We start from the raw sequence: 16,178 nt of genomic DNA on the forward strand, positions 1-16,178 counted from the left end.
CCTGTGCCAGAGGGTGAGCCATAGCACTATATAGAGGGAAGCACTACTAAAGTAGGCACTATTGAGCGACCCCCCCTGTATACAGTAAGGTTATCCGTAAAGTCACGAAAACGCCGAATTTTGGCTGCGTGTTTGCTCACATTTTCTGATCGAATTTTTTTCAGAAAACGCGTTGGGCAAAACTCACATCATACCACAAACTGGGGGCATGTTAGTTTTCCACGAGTTTCACATCCGCCTGATCGCAGCAGTGCCGGATTGACCAGTCTTGAAGGAAAGCGAAGTGGGTTTTCCGTTCTTTTCATCAGCACAAACGAGTCTCAGACTGCACGGGTCGTCTCGATATGCGTCATGGACGCCCCTATCGCTTCATCGGCGCAGAGTCAATCAACGGATGAAAGCGTGACAGGATCTGCCACAGATGCCGCCGAAGCAACCGCGAAAGATAGACGAAACACATCGCCCTTTCGACTGAGAACCTTTCTATCCTTGTTGCGAGCTACAATATTCGGTTCAGCGAGTATTAGCGCAGGTGCACGTGATTCTCGGGCGGCACAACGATGTACCAGACTTGCGTTTGTTGCGGGCAGGCACGCTGCTGGAGGTCAGTCTGCAAAACGCGCAGCGGAATTTTTCAATCTCGGGTTTACTTTACGTCCAGCGATTTTGTGGGCAAATGAAAAAAAAAACGCGTTATTTTACGGACAACCTTACTTATGCTTATTATATGATGAGCAAGTCATCCAAGTTGGGAAAAGAGTGCACGCGCAATGTTGTTTGGAGATATCAAAACGGAAAGCAAAGCGAGAAGTGAGGAATGCGGCCAGAATGCGAATGTTGTTGATGGAAAAAAGTGGGACTCGCCTGTGGGTCATACTGTGCTGCCGTCTTACCAATCTCGACAGACGTCACGCAAATGGTGAGTCATTGATCAAAACCTAAAAAAAAGTTATTTCTGAAAACGGTGAGATTCGAACTCACGCCCCGAAAGACTAGTGCCTTAAACTAGCGCCTTAGACCACTCGGCCACGTTTCCTGCTTCAGAAGTGCTTCAAGGGGTCAAAACCTGATATATGAACATACAGCATTGCTCAGACACAGATGCAAAAAGGCGCCGGCGCCCCTTTTCACCCGTGCCCGAGACTCTGGCGCGCCAGATTGGGACTTGCACCGGCACCACGTTTGGCACCGCCCAAGTCCGGTCTATCCCAACACCTGAGCTACGCAATTTGGTCTAGCGTTGCCTGCGCAGCCCTCGCCCATATGCCCTGTCACAGACCAGCCGCGTCCTGTCCAAACCAAGCGTCAGACCCTGACCGCCTGTCCTGTGATAGAGCATAGGCCCCCCACACTGTTAGATAAATGAAAAGGCGCCGGCGGCTCCTTTTCTCATGTGGTGAGCAATCTACTCTCGATCCAACTGTAGAATTGAAATCATGAGTACATGCCGTCATGCAGTACCGTTGGTACTCATGAGTTTCGGTAGTGTCCTCCGCTCCAATCGCCCGTGATAACTGAGGACACGTGCCATCGCCTGGCTTGGACCAGAAATTTAGCTGTGTCACGTCCGTCACAGATACACGTTTTCAGTAATCAGCAACTTAAACCGAAGACCCAATGTCTCCGCTCTCACTCTTCTGAAGGCCCATTGCAGAACAGTGCCTCCTTGTTTGAAGACTCAGTTTGGATACCCTTCGTTGATAAGATAAAAAGGGCAAACTGCCGTCAAAGATGCAGACGCTGGTAGAATTCATGAAGCTTTCCTCGTTCGCGATTTTGATGCTAGCGCCAACACTGCGCTTGCAGTCCGTGCCGCTTGCGTTTGGCACGCTGGCAGCTTCCTCCACTCACTTGCTCTGTCGCAATTATTTCTGTTACCGAGAACAGTGTCTGCCGAATAACCCATCGTAGTCTGCTCCAGTGCCCGATTGCAGCTGCATCTCGTAGCGTGGGCGCAGCATGGTTGTACACAGTACCGCGCTGCCGTTTTCCAATACAATTTGATAAAGCCGCATCGATTTATCCCAGTGAGAATGTGTTGCACTTGGACTTCAGAAATACATGTGTTAGGTCGGCGCAACCATGCCCTCGTATCTCAAAATTAGGGTTACAGGCTTTTGATTCCAAGTTATAATAGTCGCAGAGTTTTTAACAATGACAAAGCCTCAGACACTTCTCTTGTCGAAGTTTCGCCATGTAACAGTCTCAAGCCTACAATCCTTTCTCATCTCAAGGAGCGGAGCAGAACGCATGCGCTTTGGTTTGTGACGTTTAAAAAAATATTACTAGTTATTCCTTCCACGCCACAGCGGAACATCATCAAGCCAACACCTTTTCTCCATGGACATCGGCAAAGACTGACGGCGTTACCTCACTATCCGAGCAATATGGCACAATAGTGCGACTGCAAACATTGCGCAGCGTTGTGTCTCAGGCCTTGTGACTCCTACTTTCGAATGGCTTGTGGCGTAGCCAACACAGCTGGCAAGCTTCCAGAGTGGCCGCCATGCCCCGTTATTTTCCCACCCATTCGTAGCCTGAGATCCACGGTCTCAACTTCACCCATGTGTCATCACCCATGCAGTCCAGCCATTTGCTGACGACATCTGTGGGTTTCGAAAACAGGCAAACTTCATTCTGTAAGCTTTCCGTCATGCTCTGTTGCCTCCTCTCCCGGTTTGGCCTGCAACCCAATTGCTCTCGCCCACCACACCCATATAGCACCGCCCACCACATTGTTAGCCGTTCGTAGGGCACCGCTCCCGGCCTTTGCGACGGCATCTGGTGCAAACGTGAAAAGCACTCGTTCTATTCCCGCCACGGTTTGATATCTTGGATTGGCGGACAGAAACATGAACCCAGCCCATGCGGCCGAGTTGATGGCAACATTCGGTAGCGGTTTCTCCACGACGCCCCCTTCCTTGCTCGAAAAGGATCTTCGCAATAGCACCAGAACCTGAGAGAGCGATGTTCCCACTAGCGAGCCGGCAAACCCGCATATAGCGAATAGCGTCCCTTTGTAGAAGAAACTCGACAGTCTTTCTCCAACAGAATATGCACCGGCCGTGAAAGCATTTGCTGGTAGCTTCGATGTCATCTGTCCGAGGCGCCCCAGTGCTCCACCTTTCGATGCGCCCCCAACCAAGATAGCCGGTGTAAGAAGATACACCAGAATGAAGTTGAGTGTGCCCCCGACTGCGATGTCGCAAAATGCAAAATCGAGCTCATTGAGGATATCTTTCCCGCGCGCAGCGATCATGCCAGATGCAGCAAGACCCAAACCGACAGTCTCCTCCATTAGCACTTTGAAGGGGAACTCTGGATCAGCAGCCACTCTCCGGCGCCAGCCAGGCCAGATTTTTGCTAACCAGCGAACAAAACCATTCTTCGTCGCTTCAAGATATGCTGCAAGCTGTGCCGATGGAAGAGCAGCAATGTCACTCGGCAATACTTCATCGGCGCGACCAAACTTGCGAAGTAATTCACTATGGCCCTCGTCACCTCGATCCCCACCAAACTGTCCACCGCCGCCGGTGCCTCCCGAAGGTGGTTGTGAGAGATCCTCTTCCCGACACAAACTACTTTCATTGGGAAACATGTCAGCAAGGGGTGCAGTGTCATCCCAGAACACATGGGCATGGTCCGAGAAGTCGTCGCCTCTTACCGTCATAAACGGTCGTGCTGGACAAACCTGGGGCGCGATCGCTTTCCTGTCAAGGAGCCTTGGATGTCTCCGGAACAAGGAGAGACATCGTGATGATGCAACTACGGGCACGCGCACAAATGCGGTGGATGATGACGCGGAGGAAGAGGGAGGCATAGTTCTTGCACGCCCCGCACCAGTATGCGGATGGGTACGAGCTCCAGGGACGTAACGATAGTGAGAGCTCAGGGACGCGACGTTCGCTTGCAGTACGAAACACGGTTGGGACGACATGGTGAGTCGAGCTGGTCAGTGACAACGAAACCGACAACAAAGGCGATCCTGAAACGATGATGGAGTGCTCGCTACGCTACGCAAGCATACAAAACTGATGGCTTGTTCTTGCGTCTGCTACACGTGTCATTCAACCCGTTTCTCTTTCAGAAAGCAGTACGTCGGCACAAGCGACTACCCATTTACAAATCACGGTTTCCCGGAAGAACGGAATGCAGCCTGATTTGTCTCCACCGGGTTCACTTCACTTCACTTCCGCAGTCTTTTTCCTATCCCGGTGCTCACTAGCTACAACTAACCCTGTACGGCGATTTCGGCGGACAGCCACTATTCTGTCGTGCATACCGTACAATACACTTTGACTAATTGCCTTAAAATTCCACTCATGTGTGCTCCATATTATATGTATCGTAATCACCGCCTGTAAAAGAACAACTTCAGTGCCCGTCTACATCTCAATCGACTGTGCGATTTGCACTGGGTCAAGAAATTCATAAGGGGCAAGATGCGGTGTTTCATCCTCGATTGTCAAATTTCTAGCCTTAATCACGTAATGTGCCTTTTCCAGGTCCTTCATCAAACCATTATATGCCTCTGGACACGAATCCTTCAGATCATCCAGCTCCATAAGTGTCTTCGTCGGTTGCAGTGTTAAGAGTTGACAGAATTGTACCTGAAACATCGCAAATCCGAGTGGTAGCGAAGCACCAAGATCATTACCTCCCATCCTATGAATTCCCAGAACTTCCTTAATGAGGTCCATGTCTCTCTCTGCACCAGGTTTTGGGACCGGACGAAACAAGGCGTTCGGACGATTCGGGACGTATGAAAGGTATCGCTCTTGACTTGCATTAACAGCGGCATGTTCAGCTGACACATTGTACATGATCGTTGTCACCGTCTCACATAGCTTGTCCAAGTCATCAAACTTAGCGGGGAATGACCTCACAAATGCGCGGTCTCGATCACGCATTTCCGTGCACCACCGATCAAGAACTACGTCGTCGCATATCTTCTTGTTTCGTTCTGCTTCTGTCGCGGCTGAGTAAAATTTCTCCAATGTCGTTCGTACATAGCGTGACAGAGCTTTCCAAATACGCATACCATCAGACCGGTAGTAGTAATTTAAGCCGTCAGAACCGTCAGGATTAAAGCCTCGCAATTGAAGTTGTTTTGGGAAGGCTTGATGTCGGAAATTCCATTGAGAATACTTCTTCGCGAGGAAGGCCTGCCCCCCATTGATACCGAGAGCGAAACCAGCATCTGTAAACGGGATCGCCTCCTCCCCGTGAGCGAGAAGCGTCTTTCTCGCCAGCCAGTTGATAGCCATGTGATCCTTAAAATGGGGTGCAAGAAGCAATCCAACAGCATGATTCTGTGCTTCTTCTTCACCAAACTGGAAGACATTTCGCACCGCAACGCCAAATGGTTCGAAAGTGAGGTGACACCTTCCAAGATGATAGTAGAATTGATGTGTCTGATTATCAGCACATGCAACATGCATTTTCGCAAATGTGTAAATGTTCGGCCTATCCTTACACGTCTCCTCGTTGTACACGGCATTCGCCGCTTCTTGGTCCCTAGTAAGAACAATGCCTAGCACACCTAGTCGCCCCGATACTTTTTTCTTGTAGAATGCAACGAAAGGTGCATAAAAGTACTTCGTCATAGTTTCATACTCTCCCACGGGATCGAATTTAATCGAATTAGTGTAGGCTCCAGAAGTCTGGTCGAGACCTTTGGAGATCCCCCGCACGGCGAGCATCTTGTAGTCTGCCCAGAACAGGGCGTTTTCTTCCAGTAGTTTTTCTACACTCCGTCCATCTGGTTGTGGTGCGCGTAAATTGCGCAATTCCAGAGGCATCTGCCTCTTCACTTCATCAAGGTCACGGGGCTTCTCTATCACTGTGGGATTGCAGCCGTTGAGGAATTGATCGGCAAAAACTTCGTCTTGCTGCCAAAAATCAACTTCTTCTGACAGGATGCCGCGTGGCATCGGAAACAAATCGGTCTCTCCGAAAAATGCCTTGAAAACATCATATCTAACGTCCGCGAAGGCTTGCGATGGATTATCGTCTAGGCGAGCAAGGAGTGGCAGTTGACTGCGCATAAAAACATGGGCCCTGGCGACAAGAGCTCCAATTTTGGAGGACTCGAATGCCTCCATTTTTGGAAGAGACATAACATGTTTGGGAAAGACGGGTTTTAGAGGTGTTTCTCCTCCATTAAGGTTTTGGTATTCGTAGCGACGCTCATATTTGCCTCCCTGCCATTCGTTGGCAAGGACAAAAAGCTCTTTGCCGATAGTTTCAATGGCTTTTGCAAACATTGCAAAGGTGAGTTTCACATCTTCGTGATCATTTTTTCTGCGAGGTAGTGCAAGAATCTGTACGGTTTGGAGATGATCAGCAGCGTCCTCTTCGGCATCTGCGGGGGCTCCGTGACCGTTGATGGCACCATTCTGTAGCGCAGCTGTTCGGACGAAACGTTTGAAAGCGTTAGATCTACAATACGATTGTTCGGTCGTGATTTTCTTCTCTGCTCCGACCCGAAACAGGTGAGTGGGCCGCAGAAAGGCGTATCCGTTCGCAAGGAGTTGTAACGTGAGGACTTACCTGCTTCCTCGCCGACCATTGCAAGTGAAAGAGAGGGGACAGGGCAGATGTCCTGAAAATGAGTTTCACTTTACAAGTTGGACGTGCAATGGTGCTGTTCCCCCAAACCGCAGTACCCTAAATAGAGACTCGTGGTATGAAATTTGGCAAATGGTCGACGAGAAAACAAGCCATCCGTGGGCAGCGAGAAAAACAGCCTCTGTTGATCTTGTCTTGTGAATACTATAGTGCCTTGTTGGATCAATGGTGCAGGCCTACTGGCTGTGTTTGATTGGCGACTTTTTGTGATTTCAGACAGTCGCAAGAATTTGAGGTCCAGTACCAGGAGGGTCTGTCACTCCGGTGGTAATTGCTGTGTTGCAAATCGAAAAGCAACCTTTCGAAAGGTACCCAAGGGTAGCCGCTGTGTCAACAACAAGCACTTGCCATAATGGAAAAATACAAAGAAGCTGTGTCCCACGTTTTAAGGGAAACAGGGCCCTGATGGCGCCGGCAAGCGCGCTTGACGCCCACGTTTTAAGGACACAGTGCCCTGATGGCCCCGGCAAGCGCGTTTGACGCCCACGTTTTAAGGGACACAGTGCCCTGATGGCCCCGGCAAGCGCGCTTGGCACGTGCCGTAGATGCAGAGACTAACGGCCCTCCACCACCGTGCTCGTCGTTAGGAACGGCCCTTCCCATCTCAAGGGCACTGTATCTCATCTCCTCAACTGATTGCAGCCACCTGTTTGCGTCAATGAGGTCTGGTAGACTTCACTCCATAACGAAATGCATTACAGTATGATCTTTTCAACCTGCACCTTAGCCGGTTTTCTTCTACAGTGCCGAAAAAAAGTACAGTATAGGGACACCATCAATACTCACATTGCTGGCATACAGTAATAGCCCTTTTTAAATAAGGGAAAATCGTGCTTATTTTTGAAATAGGACAAGAAGTGAGCCTGAGTGCTGTTTAACAAGGACTTTTTCTTGGGAAGGGCACCAAAACCGGCGGATTTTGCACTAAATTGGACCGTCTTAAAATTGCGCGTTGCTCGTACAGTGGTGGAAAAAATTATAAAGCTGTGAGATATTTTTAGGGAAAAATTGCATTTTACTGTAGAGGGAGATTTTATTCGGTAGTCCGAGATTTTTTTGAATTTTAGAGAAGTGCACGCGGACGGCCCGGCGGAATCCGGGCCGGACGCGTGGACGCTTCTGGAAGGAATTTCGTAGAAATAAAAGAGAGAGGGTGACGGGCGCTGCGGGGAAAAGGGGGAAGAACGACACTCGGCTGACCCTCCCAACGGAACGGCACGCTCCCCAAAACCGCCTCCCCCATTTCACCGACAACATGGTACTCTTGTGGAGGGCCGACGCAGACACAAGTGCGGGCCCTAACCCTTTTACCTACGATGGGTCGAACGGGTCAGATGTTTTCATGTTTCTGTTCGTATACGAGAACATCATTATGCGCAGCAAGCCTGACGAGGAGAAGGCAGGAACTATCCTATGCCACCTCGAGGGTGCCGCGCTCGACTATTACTATGAGACGTATAGTCAGAATGGGAGTCTGACCGAGGCCGCCAGTAACTGGGACGGTGTGAAGAGCGCCCTGTCTGACCGTTTTACGGAGGAGGCACCGAGGCCAGAAGAAAACATCCAGAAGGCTATGAGTTGCTGACTGGATGGTAGGAACTTGCTTACTTCGATGGATGAGATGGACAAGCTCTACAGGAGGGCTAGTTTCAACGACGAGGCAAAGTACGGCTTGCTTCGCAATGCCGTAATGGCACATTTGGATGTTGCTCAGTTCGCGATCTATCGTTCTCCGACGACGTACGAAGAACTAATGAAGACCGTGAAGGACTTTGCTGCAGGCTGTGACGCCTTCAAGGCGGCGAAAACTGCTGCGCAGTCCGTTGAACCTGTGACGCCCAAGCGCGTATTGATGCGTTCTGATGTGGATCCTCGACAGGACAAGCTGGAGAACAAGGTAGACGCCATCACCAACCAGCTGGCGGAACTGTCACTGATGATGAAGAAACGACAGACGCCAGGGGACAGTGATACGAGCTAGACATGTTCCTATTGCAAGGAACCAGGGCATTCAGCGACTCGTTGTCGTTCCAACCCACACCTTGATACTCGTTGCCCCACGTGTGGGAAGGTTGGACACACGACGGAGACTTGCTGGTCCCGCTTTGCCGGAAAGAATGTGGCTCATGCACGTCCTCAAGGTAACGCTGGCGCAGGAAGCGATTATGGCCCCAAAGCAGACGGTTCTGCCAACGACGCCGGTGACAAGGCCACCAGAGACTCAAAGCAGGTCACGGTCATAACTGAGACCACCAAGGGAGAATTTGTGGCAGCTACGAAACGCAACGCCGAAGGAGAGGCCTTGCCGAAGCAGTCGAAGAACCGTGAAGAAGTTTCGATCCCGAGGCTGCTGAATCGCACTCCAGTACCTCCTAGGGGAACTCTCCCCTGGAATGAGCCGCTGAGAGTGCGGAGAGTGAAGCCTGCACGCCAGAAGAAGAAAAATGTTTCAAAGAAGGCGGCACTCCAGGAGCACGTCGGGAAGTACAACGTCGTGTCAGAGCTGGCGAATGCGCCTGGTCTATCTGGTCTAACATTTGGACAACTTGTCCGTGGAGACGCTGAAGGAGCAAGGAAGGAGATGAAGCGCCTTCTATCCAGGAGATTGGGGCGTTCTCGCGGGTTTGCGGGCCACACGGATGTCTTCCCGAGGCGTCTTCGGGTAGTTACTGTTCAAGTTTATGGAACTGATGCTCAAGCACTACTGGATTCGGGTGCGGTGCCGAACATCATGTCGCCGCACCTCATGAAGAGACTTTCTCTGACGCCGGAGAGTACGAAGAAACACATCACTGTGGCAGATGGGAAGAGCTCCCCTTGTGTTGGATCACTGCGCCAGGTCCCCGTCTCGTTTGGGGGACTGGTGAGCATGATGGACTTCCTTGTCGTTACGGGAACACCGTACGACTTCATCGTGGGGATGCCGTCGTTAGAGGAGCTCCAAACGTGCATTGACTTGGGGCAACAGCATGTCCAAGTAACTGTGGGTGCTGAGACGATTCGACTCAGTCTTGAGATGGATGAAGACCATAAGAAGCCGGGATCCGCTACCGACAGTGAGGACTTCACGTCAGACTCGGGGGCCGTGCGGCTGACTCGACTGATACGGATGAAGACTTCGTCCTTTCGCTGCGTGAAAGGGTGCCGTTTGAACCAGACCTTGCCTGGGCGGGAGCAGTCACTGAGGACGAAGATCCTCATGCTGGACTTCCGGACCTAGCTGATGAAGGCTCAGAGTACGAGCCGGCAGATGAGAAAGAGAAAAAAGATGAGAAGGAGGGACTTCTCATGTCTAAGCTGAGCCATATCAGCAGAGAGAACGCCAACCGCATAATGCGTTCTATCAAGAGTATGGGAATAGTGGCATGGTCTTTGGACGACCTCAGGCCGGCAGATGTCCCCGTGTCACATTCGTTTGAGTTAAATGACGACAGACCCATTTCGCACGCCGTTCGTAGGCTCCCTCCGAGACACAACGCGGTAGTGCGTGAGGAGATCGAGAAGATGCAGAAGGCAGGGACCATTACCCCCTCTGTAGCTCCTTGGTCGTTTCCGGTCGTCATCGCAACGAAGAAGGACGGAAAACCTCGCTTCTGTGTTGACTACCGCGCGCTTAACCGCGTGATGAAGGCCGACAAGTGGCCGTTGCCTAAAATGGAAGAGATATTCGACGACCTTGAAGGAAGCAAAGTATTCACTACCCTGGACTTGTTCTCGGGTTATTGGCAAGTGCGGATGGCCTCATGGTGCAAAGAACAGACGACGTTTGTCTGTAGGTACGGGACCTTTCAATTTGAAGTGATGCCATTCGGGCTCATGAACGCTCCTTCAACATTTCAAAGGATGATGGACGGCGTATTCAGAGACCTGCCATTCGTCCGAGTATACCTTGATGACGTGGTCATCTTTTCGAAGTCCTTGGACGTCCATGTTGACCACTTAATTGAAGTGTTCGAGCTGATTGCTCGCAGTGGATTGAAGTTGAAGCTTGCGAAGTGTTCCTTCGCGCAATCACAGACCAGGCTATTGGGGCACGTCATCGGAAAGAAAGGGATTGAGGTGGATCCAGAGAAGACATCGATCATTTGGGACACCCCCGAGCCGCGCACCAAGACGGAGTTACGAAACTTCCTTGGACTAGCGGGGTATTACCGCCGATTTATCCCTAAGTTCGAAGAAGTCTCTGCATCGTTGCATGCTGCTACTTCTACCAAAGTCGAATTTGAATTTACGGAAGGGATGCGGACCGCCTTCCAGGAGTTGAAGAAGAGGGTGACGTCTCCTCCGCTGTTGGCGCTCCCGAAGTTTGACGAACCCTTCGTGGTCGAGACAGATGCATCCAACATGGCAGTGGGAGCACTTCTGGCTCAGAAGAAGGAAGACGAGAAGGTTCACCCGATACAATACGCCAGCAGGACGATGACGGAGACTGAGAAGAAGTACTCCACCTGTGAGAGAGAAGCATTAGCGGTGATCTTCGCGCTAAAGAAATTTCGGGTGTATTTGCTCTCAACGCAAAAGTTCAAGTTGATTACGGATCACCAAGCGCTTCAGTATGCGTTCAAAAGAAGGACATCCACGGTAGACTTGCCCGTTGGTTGGATTTCCTGGCGGAGTACGAATTCGAGATATTGTACCGCCCCGGCTCAAAGAATTATGCCGCTGACTTTCTCTCGCGTCTACGAGAAGACGATGGCAGGCGCGAGGAGGATGAGGGGGACCTGGTATGTGCTGCCGCTCTTGCGAAAGGAGATATACTGGAAGACATGGAACCTCAGGTGCGGGACACGTACCGTTATCTCGAAGGCGAAGAGATGGTCGAGCAAGATGCTGCGCAGAGGCGCAGAATCAAGAAGAACTCCAGGCGGTTCCTCGCCTGGAACGGAAGGCTGTTTCGCAGGACGAAGAATGGGATCTGTAGCATAATGGCGAGGACGTTATTCGAACGCGCAGGGTGACTACTGTACTCCCGCAAAATGCACTACAGCGCGCACACCCGCGCCTGTAAGTACGCGCTTGCTGCTCGCTGTGCACGTGTACAGCGTGACGATCCGGAGTAAGGCGCGCGAGCTTACCGTGTAAGGCGCTACCTAGATACTGTAGTATATGTTATGATAGATTATTTACTTGTATATTAAATGACAGGGCGGCCGGCGGCGGAGGGATGAGAAGGACAAGCACGGGCTTGGTACCAGATCCTCCACTGCAGGTCTAACCCCGTCCGCTTATTCTAAACGCGTTCTCTTAACGCGAGCGCGTTAACTAGAAACTAACGCGGGTAGCGGTCGCGAACGTACGCGCGCGAGCTGGATCCGCCTCCGCCCGTTGGTGCTAGAACGCTAACTAGCGCCGCCCCGGGGCGTCGAGCACGTCGAACCGCTCTACCGCGTACTGTGTTCGCGTCCGCTCCCCACCGCTCTACCACGCTACCACCGCCCGCGTTCTTTTCTGGTGTGTGTGTTTTTGTCCTCTCTCGCGTACACAGGTCTTCGAAGAACCACAGCTAAACCCCCAACGCGACCGGGGGTTTATGCTACATTGGTCTCCCGACCTAGAAGGCCACACGATTATCGTGAGAAGACTATCGTTCGAGTCCGCGTCCGCACGCGTCGAAATGGAAGAAGGATCCGCCCCCTCAATTCAATCCGAGCCGGCGAATATGGAGTCAACCGCGTTCCGCACCTCCGAGTCAGCCGCGCTCCGCGTCCCATTCGGCGGCGGTGGCGCAGGTCTCAGTGACCGCGAACCGTCGCCTGAATTATCAGAAGGCCGCGCACGCGCGATGTATGACCGGATCGCGACGTATATTGAGGAGGTCCGGACCGCGCTTCGGATCGACGTAACCGACGCGGTATATTCGCGTTGCATGGAAGAACTACGATCCCTTCGCGAAGGGAGGTTTGACCGCGTCTCCCAGTCTCTGGATAACCTCCGAGCACTAGTCGATCAACTGCAGAGTCGACTGGTGCTCGTCGAGGAATCGCGTCTCGACTCCCCCGACGAGTTCGGGGAAGGCCGCCCCGAGAGAACGGCCTCTGCGGGACGTACTGACGCGAGACCTTTTCCTTCCGCGGAGCAGATGCGCGCGTTTGCCCATGTGACCGCGCAGTTAAATTCTACACCCCGACGTGTTCGTCAGATGGAACGTACCCCGACGGCGACGTCACCCGGAGCCCCACCGTTAGGGCCCGGTGGTACTGTACCTCCGAACGCGTCCGGCGCTCAAGATGTGGAGCCGGTTGGTGGTGACACTAGTCGGCCCGCACGCGGAGATCAAACAAGGATGGACGCAACTTTCGCGTCCGAAACCCAAGCCCTGCCGCATGTCGCCGGAGACATGCGGCAGACGGTTCGCGTACCTTACGCGGACGAGACTAGACGCGGGGATACCACCCGGGGATCGAGAGAACCGATTCTCGCTTTTGATCCCCGGTGGGGCGGCTATCAGCCCCAGGATCTCACTACGCGTCGGGGCCCGGTAGACGTCCGTACGCTACCGGTGACCCCATTTGGCACATTGGGCCCTGCGGCCCCCGGGGTCGAGGCGGTCCACACGATGATACAGGAATTTAGCTCCGTAGCTAATTACAGGATGTATCGCCTGGACAACGTCTCGACCCTCGTCACGTCAGGAGACGCGGGGCGAATCGCGAAGTATGTGCAGCGTTGTCGTGGGATTCGTCCCACGATGCGCAATTTCGATGGAACGAACGCGATTGAATTACTCCCCTTCCTGAAAGATGTACGCATCACGTTCAATTCGCAACATCTGACGGAAGGGGTCGCGATTCGCGTCCTCGCGCATTTTCTCGAACGCGACGCGGAAATATTATATACAAGCTACACTATGCGCGGAATCCGCGCAGGCCAGCTCCATGACGATGTGAGCTGGCCTGGACTTATTAATCAATTCATCAAGCGCTACCTCACTGATGACGTACTGGGGGTAGCGCACGATGCCGTCGCGTCGGCTCATCAGAAGCCGCACGAGACGGAAAACGCGTTCGCGGATAGGCTCGAATCGAACGCGTTCAAGTGCACCGCGGTATTTACGGAGCAAGCCTTGGCTCATTATTTTGTACGCGGATTGGCTCCCGCGACGCGAGCAGCGGTGGCAGAGACCGTCCAGAGGTTGCCCGCGAACCAGAAGACGGACCTGTCAATTATCAGACGCATCGCGACTGCAGAAGGAACCACGTTTCGCGCCCGAAGCGGACTACCGCTGCCGGACCCGAAACCGGCAGCGAGGGGAGGGAGAGTCGCCAGGTCGAACGCGACGAGCTCCCCCGCGTCAGCCCTCCACGTTAACGAGGAGGATTGGGAAGCTGACCCCGTCCTCGTCATGAGAGGCGGGGAGTCTATAGAAGGCCGGCCGTCAACGCCGGCGTCGACGGAGACCACGGGCAGCTTTGCCACCGCGTTCGGGCATACCCCAGCGGGGATAGGTGGTCCGGACCACCGCATCGCGGAATTGGACATTTGGCGTCAAAGAGGCGGACGCATACCCTCCTGTGTTCCCCGGCTCACCGAGGAAGAGGCTCGTCAGGCGACGACCTTCGCCTCAGCCGACGGCAGCGCGTACGTCTGCTGGCTGTGCAGAACGCACGGCCATGCCATGTACGCGTGCCCCTTCCTCGCCCCGGAGCAGCGGATGTTTACCGCGTATCGAAACTACTGGTACCAACTACAGACGCGTCCAGGGATGAGGAACCTCCTCCAACAGTCGGTCGCTGGTGACCGTGGTCCACGTTCGGGCCACACGAATCGCCCTGGAGGAGGCGTCCGTTTCGCCCCTCGCGGAGGAGGATACAGGCGCGAACAACGCGATTTCAGACAAGCCGATACGCGATACCCGCGTCAAGATGGAAGAGGAGAACGCGGTCGGTCCAGATTGCCGACAGGGGTACAGAACGCGATAATGTACCTCCAGGACTGGGCAGGGGATCCGAATCCCCTGCCCCTACAGGAAAGCGAGCGAGAGCCGACTCTCGCCGCCCCCCAGATTTTACAACGTCCGAACGTTGAAAATCAACCCCGCGAGGTACCCGAGTACTTCGCGGATGCTGCCGCTCCAGAGTGGGTAGGGCCAGGCCAGCCACTCGAACGGAGGTCCGGAGCCGCGTTGGCTACAGATAGCGGCGCGAGTAGCACGGATAGTTCAGGTAGCTCAAAAAACGCGTAAAGGCGGTCACGTTTACGCGGTCACGTGAACCGTCTCGCTCTTATACCCCCGACCCGTCCATATACCCCTATCAAGGGCGAGGTGAATATTTACCGATAATATTCCCCTCGCCGCAACACGAAGTCACCGAGACCCCCGCCGGTCCGGTGCAAAAACAAGTATTTATCAAACGCGAAATTACTGCGGCTTCCGTAGGCCCGGTACCACCCCACGAACGCGAATATTTCCGGACCGCCGGAGGTCGGATGCCACGGATCCGCCGTGAAGGCACCCGGGCCAGCGAGAGCCCGGTGCAAGAAGAAGAACGCGACGTGCGCGTCGAGAAGGCGCCGCATGAAAAAGTAACTCGTGATCAAGGCGTGGGCCACTCCTTGGGCCCAAGGAGTCAAGAGCCGAAAGACGAACGCGAGGCCTCGGACCCCGACGGTCAAGGAAGAAGAACGCGAAGAAAGGGCAAGACGCGACGCCGACGCCCAAAGCGAAATGACCTGGCGCGAACGGCCACGCCTAAGATCGTCGAGGGCGTCGTCTGTCTGATGACGTCCAAGATCTACAATATATTGGGCTCGATAGCTTCTGAGAAGAACGCGTTCAAGCCGTACACTATCGCCGTCGATACGTGTTCTGGCTACAATCTGGTGAGAAAGGCCGACCTTCCTCCCGATTGGACGCGACATGCGATACGCGACGCGCCATTGCCAAGGCTGGCCGGAGCAAACAGTAATCCGTTGAGGCTGAGCGCAGTGGTCCGCTTGGTTGTCCGGATTCAGAACACGATGTTCCGAGTCCCGTTCGTCGTCGCGGACCAACTGGCTGTTCCTGTGCTTCTGGGCACCGCGTTCATTGACGCGCATGTCCGGAGCATCGACATAGAAGCCCAGAGGCTCGAGCTCCGGCATGGGGGCGCCGTGGCCATCGTGAACGCGAAGGGGGAGCCGTCTCCCCCTACAAGGCGACATGGACGCGAGACAAACCGCGCAGAAGTACGCAAAGAAACCCAGCACCCGATTCGGATCGCACGCTGGGTAAATGTCCTCGCTATGTCGCAAGTTCGGGTGCGCGTTACGACGGCGGGGAGAGGCCTGGTATTTTTGGAGCCCAAGCCGTCGCTGCAGCACCGCCACGGGGTGCGGCTGACCAACGGAGTCGCGGAAGTGCTACCAAACCAGGTCTTCGAGGTTATGGTCGCAAATTTTTCGCGTCAGGTACGACGATTGCCGAAACATACAGTCGTCGGATACGCGAAACGGAACCCTCTTGCCATCCTGACACCGGAGCGTCGGGTGGCCGAGGAGATCGCGCACGCGTTGCACATTTCCAACTTGGACGGCCAAGAAGAAAAATTAGGAGCAGGACGGCCTAACTC

At 53.6% G+C, this 16,178-nt stretch overlaps 3 protein-coding genes; 1 reads left to right on the plus strand and 2 right to left on the minus strand.

Moving 5' to 3' along the window:
- The first annotated feature begins 2,456 nt into the window (after positions 1-2,456).
- Positions 2,457-2,600, plus strand: CHC_T00000976001 (hypothetical protein). Its single transcript, XM_005718214.1, has one exon. The coding sequence runs from the start codon at positions 2,457-2,459 to the stop codon at positions 2,598-2,600; it is 144 nt and encodes a 47-aa protein (XP_005718271.1).
- A 32-nt stretch (positions 2,601-2,632) lies between these two features.
- CHC_T00000977001 (hypothetical protein) lies at positions 2,633-3,937 on the minus strand. The gene has a single exon (XM_005718215.1). It carries the CDS (start codon positions 3,935-3,937, stop codon positions 2,633-2,635), a length of 1,305 nt encoding a protein of 434 aa, XP_005718272.1.
- A 97-nt stretch (positions 3,938-4,034) lies between these two features.
- CHC_T00008739001 (Lipoxygenase) lies at positions 4,035-6,623 on the minus strand. XM_005718216.1 is given in 4 exon segments: positions 4,035-4,385; positions 4,386-6,409; positions 6,553-6,622; position 6,623. Coding segments are annotated over 2 exon segments (2,094 nt in total), but the record flags the coding sequence as incomplete, so codon positions are not given.
- Between the last annotated feature and the right edge of the window lie 9,555 nt (positions 6,624-16,178).

This window comes from Chondrus crispus, genomic scaffold (assembly GCF_000350225.1).
Source record: "Chondrus crispus Stackhouse genomic scaffold, scaffold_382, whole genome shotgun sequence".
NCBI classification, from domain to species: Eukaryota; Rhodophyta; class Florideophyceae; order Gigartinales; family Gigartinaceae; genus Chondrus; species Chondrus crispus.